Consider the following 19,052-nt stretch of genomic DNA (forward strand, 5'->3'; position numbering starts at 1 on the left):
TTTGCTGAGGTGGTTAACTACTTCAGAATTTTACCATAGTTACTTAGAATATGATGGTAAAGGAGTTGTTTTCAGGTATATTTACTTCTAACACCTTTTTTTACAGTTGTAGGGAAAGCAACTCAAACTTGTCACGCATGTAAATGTGACAGATTTTAGCAGAGGTCAAAAACTTTAGGAACCACAGAGAAAGAACTGTATTTAAGCAGTTAGCATGCCTGAATTGATTGCCGAAGGAATTGTTCTCTAGTACTTAAAGGCTTGTGTGCTTTATGGGCTTGTGAAAGTTAGCAGAACCAATATAAACCATAGTGCAAATTATGAAATTTGGTAATTAGGCCGTGCCACTTGATACTATTTAATGGTTCAAGTGCTTGTTCCTTGTTTCAAGGGCATTATTATGTTTTACATGATGGTGAATAAAATACTAGAGCTCTCCCTACAAGCTTACAGTTTTAAACTGTAGGAATGGAAGGCTATGATGATCTCTGTGGTATGGGTCTGTTACTTGTGAGCGAAAATGCCTAACATAATGATTTCTTGATTTTTTTGTAAGCTCCCACTTACAAAATCTTCCCTTCCTTGCAAACCTGTACAGAGCCATAGAAAAACTGAACGGATTCCAGCTTGAAAACTATTCACTTAAAGTTGCATATATTCCTGATGAAATGGCAGCACAGCCACCTCCTCAACAGCATCCACAGGGGAGACGTGGATTTGGGCAGAGGGGTCCTCCCAGGCAAGGTTCGCCTGGTGCAGGTACAAGGCAAAAACCGCAGTCTGATGTTCCACTACGGATGCTGGTTCCTACCCAGTTTGTAGGAGCCATTATTGGAAAAGAAGGAGCCACCATAAGAAACATCACAAAACAGACACAGTCAAAGTAAGTTGTCCCATTACATCTTTCTAGGGTGTTTTTATTTCATGGTTGCTGAGGTTTTGATAATAAAATATTTCAATAGTTTAACAATTGGGGTGTGGGTAATATATAGGAAGAGAAGAAATCTTTTCTGTTGTATCTTGTTCAGCAGGTCATGTGAGCAAGGATTCTGGTCCTGACCAGGCATGCCTCAGTACTATTGTTGTGAACTTTTGCTTTATGGTGTATTACCAAATTTGAGAAAATAGATCAGTATTGGGAATATTTCATACTGATGCTATGAGTGTTGAGGCCTCGGGTAATGAAAGTGAAACAGAACTGTCAAAAGAAGTACTGGTATGTGAAATAAGATTGATGTTATATAGCAACAGGGATGGGCAACAACATGAAGCTTGCCTTGTACTCTTGCCCTTTACGTCCAAGTTAGCATTGCTAATTTTGGTGGTGAGGGCCAGTGTGTGCCAAGTACTACTTGCTTTGGCCATTTTCCATGGAGAGAGATCACTACTGCATTATAGAAAATTACTGCCATTTTGTTGGCAGCTACAGCTGGTGGCATGCAGTGAAATGTGGATTCATTTGTCAAAGTTGTACTGCTTTTGTTTTAAAACACTGATTTTGGAGCTACAGGGTTATATTATGTAGTTTGACTATGGGATACTTACAGTCACTTGCAGTTTATTTCTCTTTTCCCAGTTTTGCCCCTCTATTATTCTCAAGTGGCAGCTAGTTATGGCGCAGACCTAAATAATGTTTCCCAGAAGCCAAGCCAAGTTATCCACTCAGTATTTTTATGTCTTCACTTGGCCATTATGTTACAAACATGACCAAGCCAAACGTTGCATTACATTCAGATATCTTTTTAAACCAGGTTGTTTTAAAAATCATTTAATATAACTGCTTGGGGGTTTTTTTTTTGCAAAATATTTTATTTTACTCCACCCACAATTGCTATTATCACTTTCTCATCCTGGTTTCAGTTTTCGGTTTAGTGACAACCTACTGTTAGTGATAATGGTTGTTATGTTGAGGCATACTTAAAATGTGAATTGAAGAAGGGAGGGAAGAATTTGCAAGGACAAGGCAGGAGAAGAGGGGAGGAGCATGCAAAGCCTGTAGGATAGGTCCAGTGTCCGATTTGGGCCAGTGTGGATCTGTAATGGATTCTCATTAAAACTTAGTCAATGGATTCTATCCAAAGAAATCAAGACTTTGTATTTCAGCTCAGTGAAGACTTTTATTTATACAGCCATGTTGGTGCTCTAGGGTTATTTCAGAACTTCTGAGTAAGACATTCAACTGAATTGGAGGATTTGTAGTAGAGCAGTGGTACAAGTAGTGAAATATATGAAAAGCAACTGACCAAAGTTTGACTTGTCTTTTCACTTGCAGCAGAGAAAGAGCTTGAGGGTAGTGGTTTATAGGAGGGCGTAACAAGATGCAGACAGTCCCTTGATATAATATATTAGTGGAACTGACCAAACTGCCCATGAAGTTGAAGGGTTTGAGCAATGTGTTGCTTTATCCAGTTTTATTGTAGTGAGTGAATATCATTTTTATAGAGTTTTGCTGGATACTCAAACTTTAAATAGAATGACTTTCTTTAGAGATGCCATTGTTCTTACGCTGTAAGAAATGTGTACAGAAATCGGTTTTTTGCATGTATGCACAGCTGATGATGGATGACCACTCTTTTTTTGTATTACAATATTCATCTGGGCTCCACTGAACAGGATAGATGCTTTTTTTGTTATGAATGAGGATGCATATCCGCATCTGGAACCATCAGCTGTTGCATGCAACCTGAACTGTATCAAGGCCCACGAGTTCATAGGCAATTTTATCTACCAAAGCAGAACTCAAGACTGAATGCACAATTTTTACTACTTTTTCTTTCTTTGCAGAATTGATATTCATCGTAAAGAAAATGCAGGGGCTGCTGAAAAACCAATTACGATCCATTCTACTCCAGAAGGGTGCTCAACCGCTTGTAAAATTATCATGGAGATAATGCAGAAGGAAGCGCAGGATACTAAATTGTGAGTAAAGAATGCTTTTATTAAGAGGTCATTGGGTTTTTTAATAGTCCGTCTGAAGCAGATAATTAACAGTTTGTAAGAATAGGACTGAAAAGTGAACCCATAGGAATGTCAGGTCTTGATCCTTGTACTATGTTTATGTGTAATATAATTATAAAATAGAAGACTACAACAGCTGGTGAGCAATTCTGAAACAGAAAAGAAAGAGGTTTTTGTTTGTTGCACCTTTCAGCACCTTTTTGTGCAATTAAAGAAAATGTAAGAGGATGGGTGGTTGTTTACTTTTCAGATAAATTCCTGACATTTGATGGTAAGGAATGATACTCCTGAACCAGGCATACAGGCTTCCATAGTGAGCCATTCCCAGGCCACCTAGCAAAGGTTAGGTAAATAATGTCTGAAAAGCCGGATAACTAGTAGCAGAAGTAATTGCTATGGTATTCAAACCTAACATGCAGCAAATGAAACAAAAATATCCTTTGTGAAAGAAACTTATGGGAGAAGGGCAACCTTCTCTCTTCCCATACTTCATGCCTGTTTTTCTTCACTTGTAAACTGGAAGAGGGGAATACACCTGAGTTCTCGCTTAAGCTCTGTTGTATCAAGTTGAAACTAAAGCAACAAATGCCATTACGGCTGTTGACAAACTCATTCTCCTCTTCCTCTCACCCCACCCTCAAGCTGGTGTCCAAGAATGCATGTGGCTGTTGGGTAGAAAAGAAGACTGAGCTTTCTTTGGTAATTGAGAATACATGAAGTGTAACAGATGCAGCTTGCTCTGTTTTCTACCCAGAGATGGAAGGAATCTGTATCTAATAGGTGTGAAGGAATCCTGCTCAAGGGTCATGGAAATGGCAGAAACTTTCCTTCTGTAAAACAGCCTTTTCCATTAGTTATTCCTATGGATTAAGCAGAACAATTAATTACACTTGAGGAAATCAAGCAGGTTTTTTCTTGACTTGGAGGAATTTATCATGACAGTTTAAGAGTCTCCTGATTACATGGTTAACTGTCTGAGCCCTGAGTCATTGGAGAATGACTCAACTTTTTGATTTGTTACTGATAGTGAATTATGTGACTCTTGAGTTCATGCAATTCTCTGGACTGCTTACAGTACAGAAGAAATTCCCTTGAAGATACTAGCACATAACAATTTTGTTGGCCGCCTCATTGGCAAAGAAGGAAGGAATTTGAAGAAAATTGAGCAGGACACAGACACTAAGATCACAATATCCCCGTAAGTATTCAATTCTTGTTAAATGGTATACTGTATCTTAGTTGTTAAAAAGTGCTATCACTTTTTAGAGGTTCCTCCCCAAGTTTCAGCCACAGAGCTAATACAAATTAACAGATCCATAAATCAACAACCAAATCCACTTTTTACTGAGGGTAGGATGAAACCTTTTCTAGGAAGCCATATGATGAGCTGGCAACTTTAAATGGTGTTTTTGTCAGAAGTAGTTTAATGACCAGTGAGGTTTCCAGAAAGCTAGTGTCCCTGTGTTGAAAGCATTGCTAATTCCAGTAAATATATTTGGCTGTGCATAGAAATTACTTACTAGTTGTCTTAAGTGTGTTACGTCCTTTTGTGTATGTTTTTATAGTAATTTTTATATGTGTGTTTTACATATTTCGTATGTTACGTCCTTTGGGTTCCCTTGTCTACAAACACTATCATAAAAAAAATCTATTAAGGCACAAGCGCTACTGCCCCAAATCTGTCCCATGGCACTGATCCAGAAGGCATCGGGCTGACCTGACTTGGGAACCACCACCCCAGATCTAGTCCAAAATAAGTTTGGGGCCAGGGCCACTGTTTAAATGGGGTTTCAAAACTTGTGGCCTGTCTTAGTAAAGGTGTTTAAGAGTCTTGGAATTCACAGGAATGGTACAAGACCCCCAACAGGGATCAGAGCTGTTGAGACCCAGAGGGGCAATACTGTAGTAGTATCCCCTGGGGAGAAGAAATCTTACTGACCATTGGAAGTTATCCATGGGCCTTCTAAACACCCTTCTCTTCACACTAGGCAGCTACTAAAATATGAATAAGGGAGTATCTTTAGTTTCGCAGAAGGGGTGTGTGTGTGTCCCTTTTTCTGACTTGCTTACTGTCCACCGACTTCTTTCATGGAGGTTGCACTTGACACTTTCAGGCCATATGCACATAGTCCTTGGAAGCTGACAGTCCTCAAAAGTTTTGTTCCAGGCTGCAGTGACTTGGCTCAGAGAATCTCTGTGGAAGCCCTGCCTCTTGTCAATTCTGCAAGATCTTTGTGTTTTCTACATAGACAAACTGGTCACCCAGGCAGATCTGCCTGTCATTCATGTAGGATATTCTGTGTTTCTCAATAGCTTTGTGTCTCTTGCTTTTATCCAAGTCCTTAGGAGAACAATTCACATGTTTTGCATGCTTTTAGAGTGATCTGGATCTGGTGCCTTTACTTGGGATCCTCCTTGGAAAGAGAACAGAATACCTTCAGAAGACAGAAGGGCAGCCTGATCACTCATCTTAGCTTGTTGTTCTTGTGAAACCTTTCCCAGCGACTGCTAGGAGCTTTTGGTTTGCCGTTCTATTTCCTTGACTGCAGTACTACCTGGAGCTCAAGCCAGCCTTCCTCAAGAGTCTTTGGGGAGACCACTTCTTTTGTCCCCACTGTTTCTCCGCATTTTTCTCCCGTGTTTTCCTTTTTGGAGATGCTAGTCGATGCAAGAAACATTTTCATAGGACATAGTTTTTATTTTTTTAATGTAGATTTTTTGGCACCTAGTTGGCTACTGGGAGGGGATCTTCCCCACCAGAATAGTCAAGAGGTTGATCAGCTCTGCCTCCAGCGTTCAGTGGGAGGAGTAACTCCCCAGCATAGCCTTCTTGTCTCTGGAGAGAAGGAGCACTGTTCAGTGAGTCCAGTCCTCCATTCTAGTGTCTTGAAAGGTTGCTGTAATTGCTTTAAAGCCCTGCTTCTGTGGAGGTAAGGCAATAATGCATTTTGACCATTGCATCAGCAAATAAGAGCAACTACTGATCCTTACTTTTTTCGGGCAGGGAAACTTGAATCTTTTGCTTTATGGCAGTGATGGCCAAACTTGGCCCTCCAGCTGTTTTGGGGCTACAACTCCCATCATCCCTAGCTAACAGGACCAGTGGTCAGGGATGATGGGAATTGTAGTCCCAAAGCAGCTGGAGGGCCAAGTTTGGCCATCACTGCTTTATGGGGAATACCCCACAAAAGTTTACCGGGTCACACCCTATAAATTTATTGTAATGTTCTGCTGTAGTTGAAATATCTCTTGAGTCAGTTCTCTTTTAATAATTGATAATACGTTGGGAAAATGGGGTGCCAGGTGATGTGATTTGGAGCCTTTTGCTTTATAGGATAGGAAAGGTCATTTTATCTTGGTGTCTTGCTGTCAAAGATTGTTAACAAATGTTTATACTGTAAATTAGATACATTTCATTTCTCTCTGAACCATATACGTTTTGTTGGGTTTTTGTTGTTGTTTGCCAAGTTTATGGCTGGTAGCAATACAACTAAACTGTGAAGTCCTTTTCATCTGTAGCAAATTGAATTCAACACATATATCTTAAACAAAAATGCAAATCATTGTGCAACACTAAGACACAAATCACAACAAATTACGTTGTGTGTTTGATGTACCAGTACTTGTATGCAACAATGTGTTCTTTGCTAAACAGTAAACTGATTTGAGAAGTGATTGTCATTTAGCATACATGGGTATCTTTAAACTAGCAAAAACTGAAAGCTCGGATTCCTTCCTCGCCTCCTGGGGCTAGAAGGATTCTTGGCTCTGCCATTTCTCTTTGGCTAGCTGGGCTCCACCTTATGGTCAGGGCAGGAACAAATACACACTTTCATCCTCCTTTCAACTATTTAATTTAAGCTCTTCTCTGTTTTCTTTGGCTGAAATTCAAGGAAGGGAAGAGACAGGAGTGCCCCTTTCAATTGTTTTCTGAGTGGAGATGGGGAAAGTGCCCCTTTAAATCCAAACAGTATATTTGTTTGCAATCCATGGGTGGTTTTTTGTTTGTTTTGCTGCCTTATTAGAGACACCTCGGCAGGGCAAGTATAGAAAAGTAGGCAGGCAGATGATTCCCATTAGATTACTACACAGGAGAAGACTCTTTCCTTGAGCCATCCAGTTCTGCTTACTTGGCGTGTTGCTCTGGCCAAATGTGGTTCTCGAAGGAGGCTGTGCCTGCTCCAACAACTAGTAGTTTGTTAAGACCCAGCTATATGATGTCTGAAGGAGGGCTGGCTTGCAGGCAGTCTTGGCCATGGGATCCCACAAGCAGCAGTTTCAGGAACTACCTCTCCCTGGGGCTTCAGCAGCTAGGATAATTGGGTTGTGCACATTCCACAGAGTGCAGTTCTGAAGTTCTCAAGGTATAATTACTTTCTGTTTCAGCTTTAAATACAAACCACTACATGCATAGCAGTTGACTGCTTTCTGCTTTGTAGATTACAGGACTTGACGCTCTATAATCCAGAAAGGACCATTACAGTTAAAGGCAGTATTGAAACATGTGCCAAGGCTGAGGAGGAAATAATGAAGAAAATCAGGGAGTCGTATGAAAATGATATAGCTGCTATGAATGTAAGTTGATTTCTAATTTGGGGGTTGGGAGGTGGGTAAGTTAGTCCTTTATTTGATTTCCTCCCAATAAATATATTGTATCTTTTTTACTTCATTGAAGGAAAGCATGCAGGGGAAGACTGATACCCAACCATCAGCTTCATAGAGAGAGACTGATGCATATGTTTGTCCCTTCAGATGGAAAACGAGTCTAGTTCAGTACACACACATCAAACCCATCATCCCTGGCCATTCGCTGCATTTGCTTGGGTTGATGAGTGTCAGAGTCCAACAGTATGAGGCCACCATTTCCCCATCCCTTTTGTAGGGTGCTTCTGGAAAATGTTTCATTACATTTGTTGAACGAATATGAGTTTGTTATTGGCTGTGCTGCATGCATTTCACAGTGATTGCTTAATCTGACTTGCAATACTGCCATAGCACCATAAGGTGCATTTTATTTAAACCTCTCTTTTTTTTTTGGCTAACACAGTGGTTCATAGAGTCAAAGTACAATTGCTTCTAGCAGAATAGTGACATCTGCCCTACTTCACATTGAACATTTAAAAAATGATACAGGATTTTGACACTTTTTGTTTGCCAAGTTGAATGTCTCAAGTTAAAACATTTTGAAATTTGAACAAGAACACGTTATTAAGAGGGAGTGGCTAATCATCTCCTGTATCATTGCAGCTTCAAGCACATTTAATTCCAGGATTGAATCTGAATGCCTTGGGTCTCTTCCCACCTTCTTCTTCAGGGATACCACCTCCCACAGTAGGTGTTGCTTCAGCTGCTTCTGCCTCTTCATATCCTCCATTTGGGGTAATTATATATCTTCCTTTATTGCAGGCACTTGGTTATAGGTCTTCATGTTTTGAATCACTGGTACCTATAGGTGATAATTGGGCTTATCATTAGATTGTAACAGGGAGCTAGGTTGTACCTCACTGTGTTTTGAACCAAGATTCCATTGAGCAGTATACTAACAAGAAGGAATGAAAATTATTGTAACAGATATCATATGTAGGTGATTCACCTTTTTATTTTTGCATGACAAGGGCATGCCCAGCCATGTCTCCGTAGATCAGACATCAGTGTTGAATCCTGGGGTTGATCTATGTGATTCCTTTCCCTATACATCTTGTTAAGCAAGGCAAGTGATACAGGACTGCACAACATCCCTATGATCCCTCTAGTGTGCAATGTATTAAGTAATGTGTAAATTCAACACAAGAGGGAGTAGTAAAGGGAAGTGAATAACTGAAACACCATTAACAGAATTAGCCAAGTCTTTGGACAGCATTGACACATTTGCATGTTTGGGAAATTGGCAATCTACCCCTTGTGAATGGAGTTGCATTCCCTCTGAGGGAACAAGTGCATCACTTTCAGGTACTCCTGGGTACATCTTTCTCACTAGAGGCCTCGGTGTCCTCTTTGGCTAGGAGTGCCTTTTACCAGCTTCATACCACCAGCCTGACCACTTTAGTCCAGGTGTTGGTAATCTCAAGGATGGATTACTTTAATGCACTCTATGTGGGGCTGGGTTGTAAATTCCAGCTGGTGCAGAATGCTGATGGGAGCTTCTGGTCAAGAAAACGTGACACAATTGTTAAAACAGCTGCCCATCTCCTACCAAGCCAGGTTCAAAGTTCCTGTATTAATTTACAGAACTCTGATAAACTCAGAGACTGCCAGAACCCTGATATCCCAGCTGGATCGCTGAGGTCATCTGCAGAAGTGTCGATGGTCTTTCCCCGACTTGCTGAGGTTCATTTGATAATGAGAAACTGAGCCTTTAGTGTCATCAGCCCAGTCCTGTGAAATACTCTGCCAATAGAGATTCAGCAGATGTCGTCTGTGCCAACTTTCAGACACCTGCTGAAAAGTTTTCTATTCTGTCATGCCTACGTAGGCAATTAAGAGTACCTCCTACCACTGTGGTTTACTGATATTTATTTCTGAGTGGCTTTTAAATTCCTGTACAGTTTTATGTTTTTACTGTTGTAAACCACTTTTATATAGTTTTATGATATAGCGAGATTCTAATATTTTTATAAATAGCTCATACATGTGATTGTAGGCTGCCTTACAGCCATCAGCTTACATAATCCAAAATACACTAGAAACAAGAAAAAGTTACATTAGAGCACACTACATAGTGGTGTGAGGTAACAGAAAGGGATAGAACTACTAGTATCATTGGCGGTACAGAGGAGAAGCTAATTGGGGCATTAAGTTTATTCCCCAAAGACATCCTTTCTAAACTTGCTTTGATGGGAGAACAGCAACCGGCATGGGAAGAGGGCTTGTCCACTGGGCTGGAAAGGGAGTCTCCAATTTCATACCATAGGAGGCAAAGTCTCAGCGCTCACTCCCAAAACAACTTCTGCTTTTGACATAAGAGGCAGGTTCCAGCTAGACTGTGTTCTAATGAGCTTGCCAAAAGATGACAGGCACATTTAAGAAAAGAAGAAAACTGGAGCAAGGCAGACGAGGGAGCCCTCTAAAGATGTTGTATAGAACTATGCAGATAATTTCAGTTTAAGAGCTGGTCCTCGACCGTAATAATAAATAAATAAACCCAGATAATTTCAGCGTACCTGATTTTGTCTATTTATGGGAATGAGAGACAAAATAGAAATGTGCCAAAATAGAGGGGGAAAGGGGGAAATTTCCCCAAAGTTTGGAGGTGTTAGGTGTGGCTTGCCCTAGTAATTACTAAGACAAGAGAGGAAGCTTTCCCCCACCCCACCCCACCCCAGCTTTAAAAAAGTGTTGCATGCCAGCTCACTCCAAACCACATTCCACTTCTGGGTCATGATTCCATGGAAATTGTGGACCTGGAATCCTGGAAGTGGAGTGCATCGCAGAGGCTTGGAAGGAGATGGTGTGTGATCTTGTTTAAATATAAACCATCGCCATCTCTGCCCTGTGGGGACACAATCTGCCATAATGCTAAAATATTATATATATATATTTGAAAGAAGGTATTTTTAAGGAAAGCCACCACTGACCTGGAAGCTGTCTGCGGACAAACACTGGCTCCCTTGTCCAGTAAAGCGAGATGAGCGCTGCAACCCCAGAGTCGTCCACGACTGGACTTAACGTTCAGGGGTTCCTTTACCTTTACCACCATCCTGAAAACCTCTGAGAAATGTTAACCCATTCCCTAACAGCAGCAAAAATAACTCTGGGGGCACAAATGGTCACTCAAAAGAGAAGGGTGATTTTCAGGACAGTGTTCTTGTTGCCACTCAAAATGTTGTGCAGACAAGTAAACTGTGGCTTAGGCATCTAGAAATTTACAGGGTTGGAAGGCATCCTAGTCCACACTGTAATCTCTTCAGGAGCTTTTCTTTTACAATGACAATCAACATCACATGATATCAAACAAGCTGAGCTATTAATGGGTGGTCTGGGCCTATTGTGATAGTTCCTCTTCTCCCCCACCCCCAGCAGTTGTCTCATTTTTGCTCCAGTCCTATTGGCACTCACCATCAGAATTGGCTATTGGAGGAGCTTAGACAAAGGTCCGTATAGTTAAAGCTATGGTTTCCCCAGTAGTGGTGTATGGAAGTGAGAGCTGGACCATAAAGAAGGCTGATCGCCGAAGAATGGATGCTTTTGAATTATGGTGCTGGAGGAGACTCTTGAGAGTCCCATGGACTGCAAGAAGATCAAACCTATCCATTCTTAAGGAAATCAGCCCTGAGTGCTCACTGGAAGGACAGATCGTGAAGCTGAGGCTCCAATACTTTGGCCACCTCATGAGAAGAGAAGAATCCTTGGGAAAGACCTTGATGTTGGGAAAGATGGAGGGCACTAGGAGAAGGGGACGACAGAGGACGAGATGGTTGGACAGTGTTCTCGAAGCTACGAACATGAGTTTGACCAAACTGCGGGAGGCAGTGGAAGACAGGAGTGCCTGGCATGCTATGGTCCATGGGGTCACGAAGAGTCGGACACGACTAAACGACTAAACAACAACAACAGACCAAAGACTACATAAAAGAGTTTCTACCAGTGCATAAGTATGCATATGACAACATATATGACGGGGAAATGTGTGGTGTTTGATCCCAAGCTTTTATTCCTCCACAGGAACCTTTGTAGCTAACAAATTGTGAAATTGTTTTAGCTAAAGCTTAACATAACTGATTATTTTATATGTGTTTACTTGCAATATTGTTTGTGCTTCTTTCAATATGTGAATCAGAGCCTACACTGGTGTTCTAATTCTGTCACCATCAAGAAGCTTGTGTTTGGTTTTGTTCCCTGGGTTTTTCTTTCTGTGCTTTGGTTTTCTGTTTTTAAATATAGCTGAAGCATAATATGTCTGCATAATCTGACTTCAGTAAAGACAATGAACTCATTTTTTAAGATTACTTCAGGATGTATTGGACATAGTAACTGAGTGCAGAGGGATCTCTCTTACAATAAATGACTGGAAAAACCATTTGTTTTGTGCTACATATGGCTTTTCAATAGAGGTAATAATGGAATTGTGTATTAACAGAAAGATGTCAACCCAATACAGTGGTGCCTCACTAGACGAAATTAATTCGTTCCACGGGTCTTTTCTTATAGCGAAAAATTCATCTAGCGAATCCCATAGGAATGCATTGAATTTTTTTGGAATTTTTTTTGCCCATAGGAACGCATTAATTGAATTTCAATGCATTCCTATGGGAAACCGTGATTCGCTAGACGAATTTTTCGTAAAACGTATTCGTCTAGCGAGGTAACCTCCGCTCGAAAAATCCTTTCGTTAAGCGGAAATTTCGTTAAGCAGGGCATTCGTTAAGCGAGGCACCACTGTATGTCAGACATTGTTAATCATTGTGTATTAAATAGCAGAACACCTTAATCAACCAGTTATTCTTTATAAATCACTTCTAAGATAGGCAGATATATAACAATGAAGTTAAAGTCCTTTTTTAATGTTGTGGGATTGCTGCCAAGAGAATCCAGGTGCTGCACGCAAGAGACTTCATTAGTAATAATAATAATTTATTATTTATACGCCACCCTACTGGCAGGGTTGCCCCAGCTACTCTGGGCAGCTTCCAACAAATTTAAACATCAAGCAGAGTAAAATATCAGACATTAAAAACTTTCCTATATAAGGCTGCTTTCAGATGTCTTCTAAAAGTCAGTTAGTAGTTTATTTCCTTGACATCTGGTTGTAATCCTTAAAGTTTGCAGCTGATCACGTAATGCAATTTTTTTTGCTACGTTTTGTTTGTTTCAAACCTCTTGTGAGTAGTTCTTAACACACAAAAATCTAGAGTTGCATATTTAGAAATCTGGTAGATTTAATCTTTTAAGTTGAATGAATTTATTTGTTGTTAGAAACAGCTACTCAGCCACACATGGTGGTTGGAAATAAGGTGTATTTGCTTGCTTTCAATTGGCAACTACAGCTTGATTGCTACCATTCAGGTGGTTCATTGCCTGACCTTTCCCCTCACTTACCTATTCCAGCAACAGCCAGAGTCTGAGACTGTTCATCTGTTCATCCCAGCCTTGGCAGTGGGTGCCATTATTGGCAAGCAGGGGCAACACATCAAACAACTCTCTCGTTTTGCAGGTGCATCCATTAAGGTAATATTAAACTGATCAACTTCGAATATCCCCAATCTTTATAACTGTTTCAGCAAGTTTCTGCAGGTTTGCTCTGTTTCTGTGTCTACCTTAGACACCCTGCTTTCACTATAAAGCAGTAAATGGTACTCGCTCCGTCAGAGACAAGATAATTGCAGTCATGTTTCTAAAAGTTCTTTGAGGGGTGAAATAAAAGCTGTAAAAAAAAACCTGCCACCTTGGTGGGCTTGACTTTTTGTTCTTTCAGATAATTTAGACCTTTGGGCCATGTTTTTTAATTGAAGCTTATTTGGCCGTAATGTGCAGAGCTGAAAATGAGATTTTAGTTAACAAACATGAAAGCAAATTTAATTGTTGTGCTTCTCATGTTGCTTCAAATGTTTTTAGTTCAAAATAAGATGAGCGTATAGTTTGCCTGTGAGGTGATTACAGTTTGGAAAATCTACTCTAGAATTAAGGCTACAACCCTTATTACCTGGGAGTAAGCCTTGTTAAAATCAGTCGAGTTTACTTTTGCATAGGCAAGTATAGGATTGTGCTATAAATGCAGTTCATTATCAACAATCCTGAGTCTTCTGTGATAGTTGATCCAATATAGCAGAGGGTATGTGGGTAGGACTTGCATTCACCTTTCTTGTTTTGAAGTGGGCAAAAGAGGTTATTGGTTAGAATTTTTCTCTGTTAATGTTTAAATGATTTTTTAAAGGGATTGTGTCATACAGTGTATCTGACGAGTGATCTTACCTCTTTGTACATCATTCTCCCTGTCTCTCTCTTCCTGCTCTACCCCCCCCCCCCAGTTCTGCTGGCACTACTGAAATTTTCCATGATCTCACCTCTCAGCTTTATCCAGCTCCATTTTCCAGGAAAGTGGTATGGCTTAGCCTATAACAGAAATACATGGATGGAGTAGTAAGATTGACTGACATCAGGAGCACGTTATTTCAAAAGCAATCACCAGTGGATTTGTACCCTCCTATATGGGTTCACAATTTGTAGGAAAACACTAATATCCATGCTTAATGTTGCCAGTGCATTTGTAGTGGAATAGCAGGGTGGTGGTGGTTTTCATTTTAAAACAACAACACCCTATTATTTCATTGAGTAGTGAGGAGAGGGCGCCCAAGAAGTTCTTAATCTGTCACTTCTTTTCTAGATTGCACCTGCCGAAGGACCAGATGCAAAGCTGAGAATGGTGATAATCACTGGACCGCCAGAGGCACAGTTCAAGGTACAGTGTTCAGCAACTATCTGGCTCTTGTGCTATCTAGACTTTCATTAATAGTTGCAAGACAAAACATGAATAGTTGAGAGAAGGTGAAAATCCTTCTGCCTCGTTATTTGAGTAAGTTGCTTGTGTGTGATGTTCCATGTTAAGCATAGGAGCATATACCTGTTAACTCATTTTTAAATGTAGGTAGAAGAAACTATGTGGTGACTGTTTTAAATGCAGCCAATCAGAGAAATCATGGTAGTGTTATTTGCAGTCCTCAGTTCAAATTGCTCATTCGCAGAAACAGTGCTTCCATGTCTCTGTGCACTGTGCTTCCATAACTGCAAAGTCAATGCTCCTGGTGTGGTTTAGCGGTTTTCTTTTTCTTTCTCCTAATGGTTACTTTCACCCTCTTCTAGTCACCACCAGAAGCTTGTACATTCTCATCCTGATGTCATTTGTATCAGGTGCCAAAATGTAAAAAGATTGTATGAATTTATCAAAACTGTAATTTAATTTTTTTTGAACATAATCTTCAGATTTGTTTCTGCCATTATGCCTATTGCTGATAACATGGAATTAGCAAGGAAACGTGATCTTCTTTTCTGTAGCTTCATGGGGTTGGTACGTAGGACTGAATTTAGTGGCAGACTGATTTGATTGGGATATATTTTATTTTAAAGGCCCAAGGAAGAATCTACGGGAAACTTAAGGAAGAAAATTTCTTTGGACCTAAAGAAGAAGTGAAACTTGAAGCTCATATAAAAGTGCCATCCTATGCTGCTGGTAGAGTTATTGGTAAAGGAGGCAAAACGGCAAGTAGCTGATGAAAAGTTGACTAATAAACCAATTACTTTTTTTAATAAATAAAACCAATTTGTATTATAAAACATGGTACAGCAGTGCAGTGATTGTACAATTTCTTTTACACAGGTAAATGAGCTTCAGAATTTGACAAGTGCCGAAGTTGTAGTTCCTCGTGACCAGACACCAGATGAAAATGATCAGGTGGTTGTGAAAATTACAGGCCATTTCTATGCATGCCAGGTAGGTGTAAACAGAGACCTTTGATTTTTTTTCAGTGATGTACCCCAAAGACGAGAATAGAAATTTAGTTTAAAATGGCATGAAATTACCCATTGAAAAGTCATATTTACCTTTGTAGTCCTGACAAGAAGAAAACAAGGGGGAAATATTGTTACTAGTTCAACTATCAGTAAATACTGGATTATTTTAAATTGTGGAATTCTTTCCTGTCCCCTCGCTTCCTGTCTTTTGGTGAGCAGCAAAAACTCATTTTTTACACATTTGGTTCTGTATAAGTTAATGTTTTTTATCCGGCTGGTTTTATATATGTACTGGTATATATAATTTGCTGTTGAGAGAGAACATTTTAATGGTTTAATCATTGTAGCAGCATTTTTCAGGGACCAAATGTGCTATCTGCTGTGCACATTTATAATTGCAGTCTTCTTTATTTTGAAGGTATTTACAGTTGCAAATGCATTTGAGTAACAGAATTGTGGGGGCGGGGGGAGAAGGAGATGAGAAAGCAAGCGGTACGAAAGTCGACCTAACATGACAGGTGATGGTTGGAATTTTGTTAACTCTCTGCAGCTTGCCCAGCGAAAAATTCAGGAAATTCTGGCTCAGGTAAGAAGGCAGCAGCAGCAACAAAAGACAGCGCAAAGTGGACAGCCACAGCAGAGACGGAAATAAAGGTTTAGGAAAAGACCCTTCGGAGACAGATGCCAGACCAAAGAGAGAGACTGTAACGGACAGGTTCTGGGCACCTGTTGGAATGATATGCAGATGTTTCACAAAGCCAGTCACTTGTTTGAGGACCAGGCCACAGTTGGCATGCTGTCTCTGAGAATGTATTCTTTAGGCTCTCTTACTTTTGAAACCCAGCTTTAAACTTAAGGACCCCTTCACTTCCCTTTTGTTCTATTCCTCACAGTTTAACATAAAACTTGTTAGTCTTCTTTTATTGTTCTTGCTATTCCCCAGCAATTTTAGAACTTGGTTTAATGAAGCTTCTTTCTCTTTTGAGTTCACTGATTTAACAAGAAAAGGCATTGCTCTTCTAGGTCCACTTGTAAAAGAAGAAAAGACAATTGGAGGGTGGGGTTTGGGGAGGGAGGGGGGAGGGGTTTAGAACAAGGGCATTGACAACGAGGTTACGTGTTACTCCCAATGTTAACCAAGTGGCATTTCTTTTTTAAACATTTGGTTGCATTTTTACATAACACTGCCATGTATAAACTAAGGGAAGTGTTCATTGGTGTTGGCCAGGGCATGAAAAGATAAATATGCATTTTACTAAACTACCTCAGGCATTTAATACCTCAAATAAGAAATTGTTCCTTTTTTTGCTTCTTCTCCCTCCCCCCCTTTTTTCCTTTTTGGTATTTTGTATACTTTATAAAGCTAATAGTTCTTAAGCATTTTATTTTTTTAAAAAAAGAAAAATTTGATCAGCCAATAGTCAGGAGCACTACAGAGTTTATTGAGCGGGGGAAGGGAAAGAAATATAGTAGATTGCTTCTAACTGCTGGCTGACAGGAGTGAGATGGAAAAATAGAGTCTTTGATTATATCTGAGGGTGTCAACACAATCATTTGGGGTGGGGGGTGGGGAATCAGTGAATGTTCAAACGATACTTAAACAAATGCCAACATTCTGATAGCAGCAATGCCATTATTTTTTTCTTTTACGATGGGATGAAAAAGTTTGTGATGGTACTTTTGTTGGGAACAGAACAAGGAAGTGATGGCAAGAGGCTGGGGCTTGGGGGTAAATTTTAGAAGGTCTTTTGGAGACTGGACTTTTTTTTTCTTCTTGTACTGATTGAATGCATGAACCCTTTGTGCCTTTGACCATCACAACCTACCTACTAAGGCTACACCTAAACATTTGCAGCCCGTTTGTACTTTGCCAGTTCTGTTTCAGAGAGCAAGCTTCATCTTCAGTTTGGTAGGATTCTTCATCTGCTGGAGCAGTTTAGAGGTGTGGATTCTCTGCGCCTCCAGCAGATAGCTCCATACCGTTTTCAGTTACCATAATATTGGGTGGGGGGAGGAGGAGGAGGAGGGATTGAACGCTGTTTGGTCTCATTTAAAGGTATTGAAAGGCTAAGTTTACATATCCAGCCGCTACTAAGGGCCATACTAAGCCACTTCAAAGGTTTTTTTTTTTTAAAATAAATAAATAAATAAAAGAATACAACCTCAAGCTTGGCTAATGAAATAAGATAACAGCAAGATTTATGCACACTCTGCAACTGACCACAAAAAAGGAGGAAGAAAACTTATCAAAAGGCAGGGATCGCAGGAAATTTACCAAATTAAATTTTATTTTTAATTTCAGAATGTAATTTGAATCATGATTGTGGTAATATGCATTCGAGTTTCTACAATAAACTTCAGTCTACCTCAGTTTTAACAATGTGGCAACACATGGTGCATAAAGACTGCTGTGTGCGTACACGCCTGCCCGTGTACATGAGCCTTGCTATTACCTCGGACCCTTTTGTTTGTGATGTTTCTGTGCATGAGAGGATTGGAACTGCTATGCTGCACTGATTTGAGGGGCACAATTAGCAAAAACAAAAAAAAGTTTGTTTCACCATTTTGTTGATCTACCTCTTAGATTGATATTAAAATAGAGGCATTTCTTCATAGAATAGATCGTTTCCCCAAAGATCGTCGTTATACAGGTTAGATAACTTTTGAAAAATGATCTCTCTCTTTTTTTTACTGGATCTTTTCTTTACTAATTGGTTTAAAAACCACAAATCTTTGTTGTAGTTTAGTAGAAGGGAAAAATGGAAGTTTCTTTTCTATTTTGGACAGTACTTAACTTAATCTTTAGACTTTTCTTACAATGAATTTACAATTACTGAAGAATTGAGAGAAGGTCATAGTGTGAATTTTTGTTGTCTGAATTCAATATCCTTTTCTTAATATTGGGGAAAGATTGACTTGTTTTCCATAACAGTTTTATTTTGCAAAATAAGTGCTGCATTTACATCTGCTGGTTTAAATATTGTAATTTCTCTTAAATTTCTAGGCTTTAGAATGGTAAAATCATGTCTTTTACTTTCAATTGAGATTGGTAATTTGGAGTACTTAGAAATAGGTAGGAAGTGATTCTGTAAATGACTTCAGTATTCACAAAAGTATTGATCATTTCTCCTCTGTAATGTGCCCCCAATGCAGCTTCACTTGCCAGATGCCTCTGAATGGAATAAAGAGTTTAACTCCTATTATCAGACATATGTGACTGCTTTTGTGTTCCCTTCTTCCACAACATGGCAGTTAAATGATTTGTTGTTGAAATGAGATCTTAGCCTTATTTTGCAACTTTACAGAGAAGGCACTGGTTGTTCTGTGATATAGCATCCTTGCCTACCTTGGTTAACACTGAATATCTGCAAACTTCTGAAATTTGCTTAGGGGATTTGGACTTGGAGAGAGCAGTTTAAACTGCCCAATACTCTCTATGTACACATAAGCTTAAAACTTAGCAGTCGTAACATAATGGGGATAAGTCCTCTTCCAGTGGCCTATGACAAGGAGGAACTGATTCTTAATGGTCAATGAGATGCAGTATAATGGTGCACATGGAGACAGTTGCAAATTTACATGCATGCACAGGGTTTCTGCAGTCATTAGTGTGCTGTGAGGCAGTAAAAATGACAAATTTATATGCCACT

At 39.8% G+C, this 19,052-nt stretch overlaps 1 protein-coding gene across 2 annotated transcripts in view; it reads left to right on the forward strand.

The window, feature by feature from the left end:
- Window positions 1-18,612, forward strand: part of IGF2BP3 (insulin like growth factor 2 mRNA binding protein 3) — a 63,999-nt gene extending 45,387 nt beyond the window's left edge. Inside the window, exons 6-15 of one of the 2 annotated variants that reach the window (XM_088654161.1) lie at window positions 599-883; window positions 2,785-2,919; window positions 4,034-4,156; window positions 7,398-7,533; window positions 8,206-8,337; window positions 13,003-13,122; window positions 14,279-14,353; window positions 15,019-15,150; window positions 15,269-15,382; window positions 15,953-18,612. In XM_088654161.1, coding sequence (XP_088510287.1) covers window positions 599-883; window positions 2,785-2,919; window positions 4,034-4,156; window positions 7,398-7,533; window positions 8,206-8,337; window positions 13,003-13,122; window positions 14,279-14,353; window positions 15,019-15,150; window positions 15,269-15,382; window positions 15,953-16,054 — 1,354 coding nt within the window. In that variant the 3' untranslated portion in view covers window positions 16,055-18,612. The remainder of the gene's footprint in view (window positions 1-598; window positions 884-2,784; window positions 2,920-4,033; window positions 4,157-7,397; window positions 7,534-8,205; window positions 8,338-13,002; window positions 13,123-14,278; window positions 14,354-15,018; window positions 15,151-15,268; window positions 15,383-15,952) is intronic. The other variant, XM_088654162.1, reaches the window with a different exon arrangement.
- Window positions 18,613-19,052: the final 440 nt, after the last annotated feature.

The sequence above is a fragment of the Zootoca vivipara genome, chromosome 11 (genome assembly GCF_965207765.1).
Source record: "Zootoca vivipara chromosome 11, rZooViv2.hap1.1, whole genome shotgun sequence".
NCBI classification, from domain to species: domain Eukaryota; kingdom Metazoa; phylum Chordata; class Lepidosauria; order Squamata; family Lacertidae; genus Zootoca; species Zootoca vivipara.